This window comes from Eucyclogobius newberryi, unplaced genomic scaffold (genome assembly GCF_026437365.1).
Source record: "Eucyclogobius newberryi isolate DKJ021-1_F unplaced genomic scaffold, fEucNew1.0.hap1 SCAF_4, whole genome shotgun sequence".
Classification (NCBI taxonomy): domain Eukaryota; kingdom Metazoa; phylum Chordata; class Actinopteri; order Gobiiformes; family Gobiidae; genus Eucyclogobius; species Eucyclogobius newberryi.
In genome coordinates, this window is record NW_027316056.1 from 31,349,285 (window position 1) to 31,362,769 (window position 13,485).

General features: G+C 48.7%; 1 protein-coding gene across 3 annotated transcripts in view; it reads left to right on the top strand.

The window, feature by feature from the left end:
- dclk2a (doublecortin-like kinase 2a) overlaps positions 1–13,123 on the top strand; it is a 69,861-nt gene extending 56,738 nt beyond the window's left edge. For 2 of the 3 annotated variants that reach the window (XM_072463073.1, XM_072463074.1), the window contains exons 14-16: positions 338–433; positions 516–629; positions 11,219–13,123. In XM_072463073.1, coding sequence (XP_072319174.1) covers positions 338–433; positions 516–629; positions 11,219–11,710 — 702 coding nt within the window. In that variant the 3' untranslated portion in view covers positions 11,711–13,123. Of the gene's footprint in view, positions 1–337; positions 434–515; positions 630–7,532; positions 7,648–11,218 lie in introns of all 3 variants that reach the window. The other variant, XR_011930112.1, reaches the window with a different exon arrangement.
- Positions 13,124–13,485: the final 362 nt, after the last annotated feature.

Consider the following 13,485-nt stretch of genomic DNA (forward strand, 5'->3'; position numbering starts at 1 on the left):
GAATTAAGAAATAATCACTGACTAGTTATTACACAATAAACTAAATAATAATAAAATAATATAATGCATTTTATTTACATTACAATTTTAGAGGTTATTTGTAGCACCTCATTTGCATATTGTGGCCCACCGCACTGGAAGTATTTGTTAGAATAAGAAACAGATTTTGACTGAAAAAACCGGACAAAATGGAAAAATTTACTTTTACATTGAACTTAAAGCTGGACATTGGACCCGATGTGCCTGACTCTTTTCTGTATTCTTCTTTGGGCTCATGTTGTTGATTTCATTCCCACCGTTCGTCGTCATGGTGAAGGCTTTGTGTGTTTTCTGGCAGGAGCTGATCGGGCACATGCTGCAGGTGAACGCCGAGGCCCGTTACACTGCCCTGGACGTCCTCGCTCACCCCTGGGTCACCGTCTCCTGCAACAATGTGAGACACTCTGGACGTCCACAAGAGCGCCACATACAGTCAGACTTACGATGATGTTGTTGTTGTTGTTGTTGTTGTGCAGGAAGATGTTGTGATGGAGAACAACATGAAGACGGAGGTGTCAGGTAAACTCAAGACACACTTCAACCCAGCGCCAAAGCACAACCTCACCACAGCCGGAGTGTCCGTCATCATGGTGAGCACGCCAAACACACGCTAAACACATGCCAAACACAAGCCAAACACAAGCCAAACACACGCCAAACACACGCTAAACACATGCCAAACACATGCCAAACACAAGCCAAACACACGCCAAACACACGCTAAACACATGCCAAACACACGCCAAACACACGCCAAACACAAGCCAAACACACGCCAAACACGCGCTAAACACATGCCAAACACACGCCAAACACACGCCAAACACATGCCAAACACAAGCCAAACACACGCCAAACACACGCTAAACACATGCCAAACACAAGCCAAACACACGCCAAACACACGCTAAACACATGCCAAACACACGCCAAACACACGCCAAACACATGCCAAACACACGCCAAACACACGCCAAACACATGCCTAACACACGCCAAACACACGCCAAACACATGCCAAACACATGCCAAACACACGCTAAACACATGCCTAACACACGCCAAACACACGCCAAACACATGCCAAACACATGCCAAACACACGCCTAACACACGCCTAACACCCGCCAAACACATGCCAAACACACGGCAAACACACGCTAAACACACGCCAAACACACACTTAACACACGCCGAACACACACCGAACACACGCTAAACACACACCGAACACACGCCAAACACATGCCGAACACATGCTAAACCCACGCCGAACACACGCTGAACATACGGCAAACACACACCAAACACACACCAAACGCACACTGAACACACGCCTAACACATGGCAAACACATGCCAAAGACACGCCGAACACACGCTAAACACGCACCAAACACACGCTAAACACGCACCAAACCCACACTAAACACGCACCAAACACACGCTAAACACACACCAAACACACGCTAAACACTCACCAAACACACGCTAAACACGCACCAAACCCACGCTAAACACGCACCAAACACACGCTAAACACATGCCAAACACACGCCAAACACACACTAAACACGCACCAAACACACACTAAACACGCACCAAACACACGCTAAACACGCACCAAACACACGGCAAACACATGCCAAACACACGCCGAACACACGCTAAACACACATTCAACACGTTTCGGCATTAAAGGACACATATTATGCATTATTTGTGTTGTTATTGACCTTTAAACACTCTCTCGAGAACCTCTGCTTTGGCATCATCATCAAGCGTTCTATCTGTCAGGCGGTTTCCTCATCACCATTAGCACCCCACCTTCTGGCAGCAGCGGGAATTACCGTGGGGAAATAAACAAAGCTAGCTTGCCCCGACATGTGTGGCTGCCCACAAGTTCGAAGGTTTGCTAGTCCGAAACTGTGAGCCAGCGGGCTCTCCTCGCGGCTTGTGCGCCAGTTAGGGATCGTTTCTAAATACATAAAGTGTTTGTTTAAGAATATGTTATCTTAAAAAAATATCAAACATATAAAAAAAAAAGTAAAAGGTGTGCGTGATACCTAGAGACTCAAACTACTATTATAACTTAGCGTTGACTATCTAAGTTGGCTGACTTGGGAGCTATTGAAAATAATCCTTTATTTTTTAGTAAAAATATTCTTTAAAAATCTACAAAGGGTAACATTTTCTAACCCAAAAGGACTATTGCACCTGGGATTAGCTACTTTTTTCTTTTTTTAGTTTTAATATGTTTGATATTTTTTAAGATAACACATTTTTAAACAAACACTTGTGCAATCGTAATTTAGAGACGTAACTGGCGCACCAAGCAGCACTTCAGCGCGCAGCTCCCCGCACCGTGCAAGCGAACCTTTGGACTAGCGAACCTTTGGACTAGCGAACCTTTGGACTAGCGAACCTTTGGACTAGCGAACCTTTGGACTAGCGAACCTTTGGACTAGCGAACCTTTGGACTAGCGAACCTTTGGACTAGCGAACCTTTGGACTAGCGAACCTTCGGACTAGCGAACCTTTGGACTAGCGAACCACTCGTGGGGTGTAACCCTGACATGCTAATGCAGCTACGCAGCTGTAATGGCCGCGGTTTGACGAGAGAAATGCTCAGAACAGAGAGTTTACGGAGCTCAGAGGCTCAAAGGCTCAGAGGGAGAGGACCTTGCAAACAAAATTCATAAAACGAGCGTGAATTAAAGTAAATACAATCATTCGGGTGTGTTTTTGGATGGAACAATGTTATAACACGATCCAAGGCTAAAAAATAGTCAGTTTTACATAATGAATGTCATTTAAATCCACTTTTAGTCAGTTGGTCCTTCACAATGTTATACTTTAAAGAACGTGTCAAGTTAGTTTAGCTGAGTCCTTATGTTCACGTATACAAAGAAGCCAGTAGAGGACGCAAGGACTCAGCTAAAGCGCTGAAGGGAATAGTGTAGGAAACTACACTATAGTTAAAAGAAACAGAACTAGGATGTGGCTCAGTCAGATGAACACGTCTGGCCTAAATACAAACACAACATTTTGAGAACTGGGCCAAGAATATCTGACCTGGATCATACGAGACGACGGGACGAGTGAGTTCAGCCGAGAAGACGTGGCACTCGATTCCCTCGTTGTCCGTGTGGAATATGATTTTACGTTTTTTTGTCGTAGTTTGAAATGAAAAAACTCGCTGTAGGTTTTTAGCTGTGAGAAAATTATGACAAATTTATGGAGGAATTGGAAAAGGAACAGTCCGGTACTTTAATCAGGTCATGTTTTATTTGATATATCCATCCATCCATCCATCCATCTTCTGCCGCTTTATCCGGGGCCGGGTCGCGGGGGCAGCAGTCTGAGCAGGGACTCCCAGACTTCCCTCTCCCCAGACACTTCCTCTAACTCCTCCGGGGGGATCCCGAGGCGTTCCCAGGCCAGCCGAGAGACATAGTCTCTCCAGCGTGTCCTGGGTCTTCCCCGGGGCCTCTTCCCGGTGGGACATGCCTGAAACACCTCCCGAGGGAGGCGCCCAGGAGGCATCCGGAACAGATGCCCGAGCCACCTCAGCTGGCTCCTCTCGACGTGGAGGAGCAGCGGCTCTACTCCGAGCTCCCCCCGTGTGGCCGAGCTCCTCACCTTATCTCTAAGGGAGCGCCCAGCCACACGGCGGAGGAAACTCATTTCGACCGCTTGTATCCGCGATCTTGTTCTTTCGGTCACTACCCAAAGCTCATGACCATAGGTGAGGGTAGGAACGTAGACCGACCGGTAAATAGAGAGCTTTGCCTTTCGGCTCAGCTCCCTCTTTACCACAACGGTCCGATGCAGCGACTGCATCACTGCAGCCGCTGCACCGATCCGCCTGTCGATCTCACGCTCCATCCTTCCCTCACTCGTGAACAAGACCCCGAGATACTTGAAACTCCTCCACTTGGGGCAAGGACACCCCACCCACCTGGAGAGGGCAAGCCACCTTTTTCCGGTCGAGAACCATGGCCTCGGATTTGGAGGTGCTGATTCTCATCCCAGCCGCTTCACACTCGGCTGCAAACCGTCCCAGTGCATGTTGCAGGTCCGGGTTTGATGGAGCCATCAGGACAACATCGTCTGCAAACAGCAGAGATGAGATCCTGTGGTCCCCAAACCGGACCCCCTCCGACCCCTGACTGCGCCTAGAAATTCTGTCCATAAAAATTATGAACAGAACCGGTGACACAGGGCAGCCCTGGCGGAGTCCAACATGCACTGGGAACAGGTCTGACTTACTGCCGGCAATGCGAACACAGCTCCTGCTCCGGTCATACAGGGACCGGACAGCCCTGAGCAAAGGGCCCCGGACCCCGTACTCCCGGAGCACCCCCCAAAGGACACCCCGAGGGACACGGTCAAAAGCCCTCTCCAGATCCACAAAGCACATGTGGACTGGTTGGGCAAACTCCCATGAACCCTCGAGCACCCGATGGAGGGTATAGAGCTGGTCCAGTGTTCCACGACCGGGACGAAAACCACTCTGCTCCTCCTGAATCCGAGGTTCGACTATCGGTCGGATTCTCCTCTCCAGTACCTTGGAATAGACCTTACCCGGGAGGCTGAGGAGTGTGATCCCTCTGTAGTTGGAACACACCCTCCGGTCCCCCTTCTTGAACAGAGGGACCACCACCCCGGTCTGCCAGTCCAGAGGCACGGTCCCCGAACGCCACGCGATGTTGCAGAGACGTGTCAACCAAGACAGTCCTACAACATCCAGATACTTTAGGTACTCAGGGCGGATCTCATCCACCCCCGGAGCCCTGCCACCGAGGAGTTTTGGACAACCTCAGTGACTTCAGCTTGGGTGATGGATGAGCCAGCCTCCGAGTCCCCGGTCTCTACTTCCTCTTCAGAAGACGTGACTGAGGGATTAAGGAGATCCTCAAAGTATTCCTTCCACCGTCCGACGACATCCCCAGTCGAGGTCAGCAGGCCTCCACCCGCACCGTAAACGGTGTTTGTGAGACACTGCTTCCCCTTCCTGAGGCGCCGGACGGTTTGCCAGAATTTCTTTGGTGCCGACCGATAGTCCTCCTCCATGGCCTCCCCGAACTCCTCCCAGGCCCGGGTTTTTGCCTCTGCGACAGCACGAGCCGCGGCTCGCTTGGCCTGCCGATACCCGTCGATGACCTCCGGAGACCTACAAGCCAGAGTGGCCTGATAGGCCTCCTTCTTTAGTCTGACGGCATCCCTTACTTCCGGTGTCCACCACCGGGTTCGGGGGTTGCCGCCACGACAGGCACCGGAGACCTTGCGACCACAGCTCCGAGCAGCCGCATCAACAATGGAGGCGGAGAACATGGTCCACTCGGACTCAATGTCCCCAGCCTCCCCCGGGACATGGGAGAAGCTCTCCCGGAGGTGCGAGTTGAATACCCTACTGACAGAGGGCTCCACTAGACGTTCCCAACAGACCCTCACAATGCGCTTGGGTCTGCCAAGTCTGTCCGGCTTCCTCCTCCGCCAGCGGATCCAACTCACCACCAGGTGGTGATCGGTTGACAACTCTGCCCCTCTCTTCACCCGAGTGTCCAAGACACGCGGCCGGAGGTCTGATGACACGACAACTAAGTCGATCATTGACCTCCGGCCTAGGGTGTCCTGGTGCCACGTGCACTGATGGACACCCTTGTGCTTGAACATGGTGTTCGTTATGGACAATCCGTGGCTAGCACAGAAGTCCAATAACTGAACACCGCTCGGGTTCAGATCGGGGAAGCCGTTCTTCCCGATCACCCCTCTCCAGGTGTCACTGTCATTGCCCACGTGGGCGTTGAAGTCCCCCAGTAGAACAACGGAGTCCCCGGTCGGTGCACTGTCCAGTACCCCTCCCAAGGACTCCAAGAAGGCCGGGTACTCTGCACTGCTGTTCGGCCCGTAGGCCGCCACAACAGTGAGAGACCTGTCCCCCACCCGAAGGCGGAGGGACGCGACCCTCTCGTTCACCGGGGTAAACTCCAACACGTGGCGGCTGAGCTGAGGGGCTATCAGCAAGCCCACACCAGCCCGCCGCCTCTCCCCGCGGGCAACACCAGAGAAGTGGAGCGTCCAGCCCCTCTCGAGGAGATGGGTTCCAGAGCCCAAACTGTGCGTGGAGGTGAGGCCGACTATATCTAGTCGGTATCGCTCAACCTCCCGCACAAGCTCAGGCTCTTTCCCCCCCAGCGAGGTGACATTCCATGTCCCCAGAGTTAGTCTCTGTGTCTGGAGATCTGGTCGCCGAGGCCCCTGCCGTCGACTGCCGCCCAGATCTCTCTGCACCGGCCCCTTATGGATCCTCCTGCGGGTGGTGGGCCCACGGGAGGGCGGCCCCACGTCGCTCTTTCGGGCTGTGCCCGGCCGGGCCCCGTGGGGTAAGACCCGGCCACCAGGCGCTCGCCATGGAGCACCCATCCCAGGCCTGGCTCCAGGATGGGGCCCCGGTGACGCCGATCCGGGCGACGTGAACTGCCTTGATTGTGTCGTCGTCATAAGAGGCTTCTGAACCGATCTTTGTCTGACCCGTCACCTAGGACCTGTTTGCCTTGGGAGACCCTACCAGGGGCATGAAGCCCCCGACAACATAGCTCCCGGGATCATTCGGGCACTCAAACCCCTCCACCACGTTAAGGTGTCGGTTCAAGGCGGATTTCACCTGCCACAGATCAAGTCCCAGAACGGAAACCTTCTCAAACTTGTAGATGTTGGCGTCGGGGCTGTGCTCGGGGTTTATTTGATATATATATTTTTATTTAAGTACTTGTTTGCTTTTGAATATTAAGTGCTTAAATAACCTAAATGACATCACATTTTGGTTCATTTTTCCACAAGAGTAACTGAGAAGGAGAATTATTGATAAATATACAGCATTTTACTTTATTATTGACTTAAAGGAGTCATATTATTCTTCCTTCTTTGTTTTAGACTGTATTACGTATAACATTATTTTATATTTTGTTCCTTTTAAATATTGATCCAGAACGGCTTAAATAATAAAAAACGGTTCATTTATTTTTTGTTCAAAACTGCAGAGCTGATAAGCCCCGCCTCTTCACAGTTACATATCACCATAACAACTCAACAACAAATTGTTCTTATTTGACATGTTGTTATTCTTGAAAAGTGGCTCTTTCAGAACACAACATGTATCACTCTGAGTCCTCGTTTTTCACAATAATCACCACTAAGTGCAGGGATGTGGGCGGGGATAGGGGGTAGGTGAAAACAAGACTTTTCCGAGCACTCGAGCCAACACACGATTAACTCTTAACACGCGGGAATCAATCAAAATACAACTTTGAGTAAGAATGTGGTGAAGAAACACGGTTAAAAGCTCCGTGACGTCCAGCACAATATGTCCCTTTAAACCATGATGTAAATGTGTCAAATCCACCATCCATCGAGTCGTCCTCATCACTTCACTTTCCACTCCTCCCGTCGCCGCTCATCGTCTGACGTGTCCTCAATCTCATTTGACAGTTTGAGGTGTAAAAGGCGGACTCCTCCTCTCTCCCCCTCCCCCACCCATCTCCACCTCCATCCATCCATCCACACGCCCCCGGGGACCACAGGGACCACCGGGAGCTCAGAGCTGGTACACTGTCGAGCTTCCTCCTTCCTCCCTCCTCCCTCCTTCCTCCTCGTTGTCTCTGGCGTTTTGGCTCATTACGTTTGTGTCGGCTGCAGCTGCACTAACAGGACTAACGGCTGAAACACTAACGCCGCCGCACAGCTTTGCCAAAGACACTTCCTTTTCTCTTTGGATGTAAAAACATGTGGGTTTTATAGTCTAACGGGCTCAAAATGCTTTACAATACTTCATTAAATCAGGTTACACGTCTTTAAAAGTCCCTGTGATGGTTAAATACGTATTTTCAGGGCGTTTAAAGTGTTGGTTGGCGCCCCCTGCTGTTTCTGGGTGGAAAACCAGCCGTTCAACATTTGATAACATTGAAGATCCCTCCTGAGAAACGCTGGCTCTTTTTTTTTTATATTTAATCTACTATATCTACTGTATTTTTATGATCAAGAAAGAAGTGTTTATGTCTATTTTCTGACATGTATTTCCACCAGCGAGCTGCAGGGGGAGCTCTAGCGCCAGAGTGACTTAGTTCTGCTTTAATCTTACTGTGTTGAACTATAGCTGCCTTGGGGCGAAATGACCGAGACGTGGCTGCCTTCGTGCAACAATTATCTTCTGCTGGAGCTGCTCAAAAGAACCACAAAAATGTACAAATAAAAACATGTCCACGGTCAATGAACAGCAAAATCTGACTAATAATCCTGGGTAAGGCAAATACAAGAGTTAAGTTTTGCTCAAATTTCACATTAAAACCTCTTACAATTAAATCTGTCCTCATGTATTCCACTCTGACCACATCTGACCATCTGATAAAAGCTCCTGGGAGTTTAATACATACAAATAAAGCTGTAACACTTATTTTTGCCTGCTCTTTTTTACTTTTACCACTCATTTTTGGTGATATTGGCTTCCGCTTTAGAAAGAACCTGACAAATGCCCAATCTACTGCGAATCAGTCCCACAAAACCATCACCAGGGGCCAAAACTACAAAGTGCCACCTTCACAGAGCGTTACACTCCAGAGAACAGCTTCAGCTTGAATTACGAGCTCATTTTAGTCGTTAGCGTTTTAACGAACACCACACGATATGAGTTCAATAATTATGATAAAAATGTGGCGTATAAACTTTGCAAAACAGATTCTATTACCATATTTTCTAGACTAAAGTCGCACCTGCCAAAAAATGCATAATAGAGAAGAAAAAAAACATGTAAGTATGAAATGCCGTTGCAAATGTGAAAATAACAAATAATATCACATATTAGTCGCTCCGGAGTATAAGTATACAAGTATAAATATAAGTATACAGTCGCACCCCGGCCAGAACTATGAAAAAAGGTGCTGCTTATAGTCCGGAAAATACGGTATATCGCCAGGTGTTTGCCACTTTTATGTTCCTGTCAGATTACACAGTTTGACTCAATAATGCACTCTTCATAGTGCAGCGCCGCCCTCTTGTGGACAGACGTGTGTAGTGCAGATGCCGTGAAGCGAATGAGAGTCAAAGTGATGCAGAGGATGAGCGCCAAACGGACCAGCTCATTGTAGGCTGTTACTTTGAACCCCCCCTGCTGTATGTGCTGCTTACACGAGCTGTGTCTCTCCCCCCTCTGCCCCGCCCCCCTCTGCCCCGCCCCCCTGCTCTAGCTCCAAGACCATGGTATGTACTAACTATCCACTCTCTGCTGCCCTCTGTCGCCGCACTGCTCACGGGGCAACGGGGAGACGCCTGTGCCCATGGAGACGCCTTTGCCCATGGAGACGCCTGTGCCCATGGTGACGCCTGGTGACGCCTGTGCCCATGGAGACGCCTGTGCCCATGGTGACGCCTGTGCCCATGGTGACGCCTGGTGACGCCTGTGCCCATGGAGACGCCTGTGCCCATGGAGACGCCTTTGCCCATGGAGACGCCTGTGCCCATGGTGACGCCTGGTGACGCCTGTGCCCATGGAGACGCCTGTGCCCATGGTGACGCCTGTGCCCATGGTGACGCCTGGTGACGCCTGTGCCCATGGAGACGCCTGTGCCCATGGAGACGCCTGTGCCCATGGAGACGCCTGTGCCCATGGTGACGCCTGGTGACGCCTGTGCCCATGGAGACGCCTGTGCCCATGGAGACGCCTGTGCCCATGGTGACGCCTGGTGACGCCTGTGCCCATGGAGACGCCTGTGCCCATGGAGACGCCTGTGCCCATGGTGACGCCTGGTGACGCCTGTGCCCATGGAGACGCCTGTGCCCATGGTGACGCCTGTGCCCATGGTGACGCCTGGTGACGCCTGTGCCCATGGAGACGCCTGTGCCCATGGTAACGCCGTGTGCAAGCCCCTCCTCCTTTGCCCCCTGGAGCAGTGCGGCGCGTCATCCTTTACATACGTGTGCGTGTTGTGTGTGTGTGTTTTTGGGTGGTCGTTCGTGCTCTGGGTGAGTTGTCGTGCCACAAAGTGAATCTTAACAGACAAAAGATGGTATAAAGTGTCTATATCATGTGTGTGGAATCTGAGGTGCCGTAATAAAGAAACAACAACAACACATGATGGATGGACGTTGTTTGAAATGTAACGGCGTGTTCACTTTTGTACAGTGCGATGGCTGAGATGAGGGGCGGGACAAGGTGTATAACTGGATAACTGTCTCGTGCTAGTAATAGAGTAAATGCTGCTAAGTTCTCACATCGTGTAGTTTAAAAAGAAGTAGCTACAGTGATGGTAAATAAACATAAAATAAAACAGTAAACTTAACCTCACAAATTATTTATTATAAACTGTGTCAAAGTCTCGTTTTGTGTCTCGACTCTTGTCCCGTCCTTAATCATAATAACTACCACATTACAATGTACATGTTGTATTTCTATGTACTGTATTACCCGGACTATAAGTTGCATCAGACAAAAAATGCATAATAGAGAAGAAAAACACATATATAAGTCACACTGGAGTATAAGTCGCATTGTTTTGGGGAAATGTATTTGATAAAATCCAAGACCAAGAACAGACATTTCATCTTGAAATGCAATTTAAAATAATAACAGATGAGAGAACATGGTGAATAGGTGTACGTATGCTAACGCTAACACCTTCAGCTACATGACGCACAGACAGAACTGTGGTAAGTGTCTGGTATGTTAACGTAACATATGAACAGTTATTCAGATAACTATAGCATAAAGAACATGCTAACACGTTTACCAAAGCATCAGTTTTACCCCAAATCACTAAATCCATTGAATTCTTCTTCCTCTGTGTCACTTCTAAACAACTCCACAAACTCCAGAGGTAGAGGAAGTGCAGATTCTTCTTCTGCGTCGCTTAGAGCCTAGAGCGCCCTCTTGTGGTTGCCAGTGTGAAAATAACAAACATAATGATATAATAATGTGATAATAATATCACATATAAGTCACAGACTATGAAAAAAGGTGCAACTCATAGACAGGAAAATACGGCAAGCTCTGCACTGTCTCTGTATTATATCTGTGTCATTCATGAGGCTGTTTCTTTATTGAGGCACTTCTTTGATTCCATTGGCTGTCACTTAAAGCTTTCCCCTGTCACTTTTCTCTGACCGGTTGTCCTCGTGTCTTCTAGAACACAGCTCTAGATAAAGAAGCCTTCACCATCAACGGTCGACTTCTGTCCAAAACGCCGGCGCTCACTTCTGACGTCAGGAAGCCCGAGAAGCCCCGCCTCCCTCCGAAACCGGCACTCCCCCTCGCCAAAGCGCCCGGCTCCACCCACAGCAGCTCCCCGAGTGACCCGTCGACCAATCGGAGCTCTCCGTCTACCCCCGTGACCCCGCCTCCGTTCTCCCCCTCGTCGGAGCCAATCATCTGCCTGTCCCTGTCCTGCCAAACGATAGCGCCTCCTACGGACGTCGCTCTGGCCGAAGACGCGTGCTCCCCGTCGCCCGTCTCTCCCGTCCGACCGCCGGTCTTTTTCCCGCACGACCCGCCCTCGCCGCACCGCGCCCCGCCCACTCTGTTCCCCTCGCCCCCGTCCACTCCCCCCAGGTCGGACCCCCCATCCCCGACTGGCCCCGCGGCTCCCAGGGGCCTCCAGGAGCTCTTCGAGGCCGTGTGAATAAAAATGTGCGTCAAAATTCGATCGGGCGAGTGCACAAACTACGGCAACTCGGACATGGACAAACGACTATCGATTTCTTTGATTTTGAATACGAGCTCATTGAAAACGCAACATTTAACGGTGAATAAAGCTGAGTAAACAACGCTGCAGCGAAAGAAACGCTGATTTTAGTTTAATTACAACTGTGTTTGGTGAGTTTTTATCAAAAGTAAACATGATGAAACTTTGTTAAACTCGACTTAAACGACTGGCGAACTAAGACTACAACTGACAGACTAGTTTGAACTGTTCCTGGCTATTTTAATAGTTAAAATAATATTGACAAGCTAGCATGACTGACGCGAATCCGGTTAACGTCTGAAATTGGGGAGTGAAATTAGCGGTTTTGACTTAGCTTAGCCTCGGGAGCTTGGCTAATTTTGGAACGTTTTTGTTGGTTTTAATACGTTTTCTTGATTTGGGAACACTCAAATATGTTACAAACGTTTTCAAAAGTAGCCAAAGTAATTTTAAGATAAGATAAGATATTCCTTTATTGTCCCACATGGGGAAATTTCATTGGTGCAACGCACTAATGAAATTTCAATCAACGCACTAATGAACCTTTCAATCTGAAGGTCCTGGTTTGTAACTCCTGGTCGACTTGACACTCAAATTATGTGAAAGGAAACGTCAATATTGCGTTTTACAATGAACAAAATGTAAAATGATGACCTATGTTACAGTTCGATACTAAGAACCTGCCAAAAGCGTAACATGTCTTCTGTAAGAGCCGGCAGCTAATGCTAATTTAGCTCAATTCTGTAAAAAAATGTTATAAAACACAATATTTTATACACATGCTACACACAAAACCGCGAAAGACAAAAAACTAGTGACTCGAGCCGTGAAGTCACAACATTAGCTCTGAATGCTAATGCTAAAGAGACAAAAAGACTAGTGCTTGAACATTAGCCGGTATTGATCATCAGTGTTTTTAATCATCGTAATTCTTAGCGTCGGAAGTAAATGTGAAACCAAACAAGTATCGATGGTGAACTCGATGGTGGTTGTGTTCGTCCAAGGTCACGACGTCCTTCCTCTTCACCCCGACGTCTTCCTCGCGGCCAAAAGGGAATTACCAAGTGCCGTCTTTGACCACGTCTTCCGTAACCTCTGCATCGACGTGAACGCTTTTATTTATTGTACTGTTATTTTGTTGTCGTTGTAAATATTTGTCTTAATTATTGCGTCCGACTGTGAACCTCCAGCACAAACGTGTCCGTCAAACTCTTCCTCTTGCCGTGCCTGTAATATTCAATCAGTTACTATCTAAAACATACACACACATACTTTTAATTCCATTGTAAATATATTAATTAATGTCTATTTTTGCCTGTATGATGCTACTGTAATCACCTACTGCAAAAAGGAGGCTGCGCTTTAAATACTACACACGTAAACGGCTATTTTGTTAATACACTACTACTGTTACTACTACTGTTACTACTACTGTTACTACTACTACTACTACTACTACTACTGAATGTGGAGGATAATGTGCCTGGCTCACAGCTTGACGACGCCTTCACTGGAAAAGACCACTGCAATGATTACATTTTTCTTTATTCAAATATTACTGTATTTCCCAGTTACTTTCCCCGTCTCTTCTGAAAACCGTTGAAAAGACTTGTTGCGACGAGACCCCGGAGCCCCAGCTAGTATCTGAACTGCAGTACTGTATATTGTGTGTTTTATAAGCTTTGTCATAACAAGAGGATGTACAGTAGTTG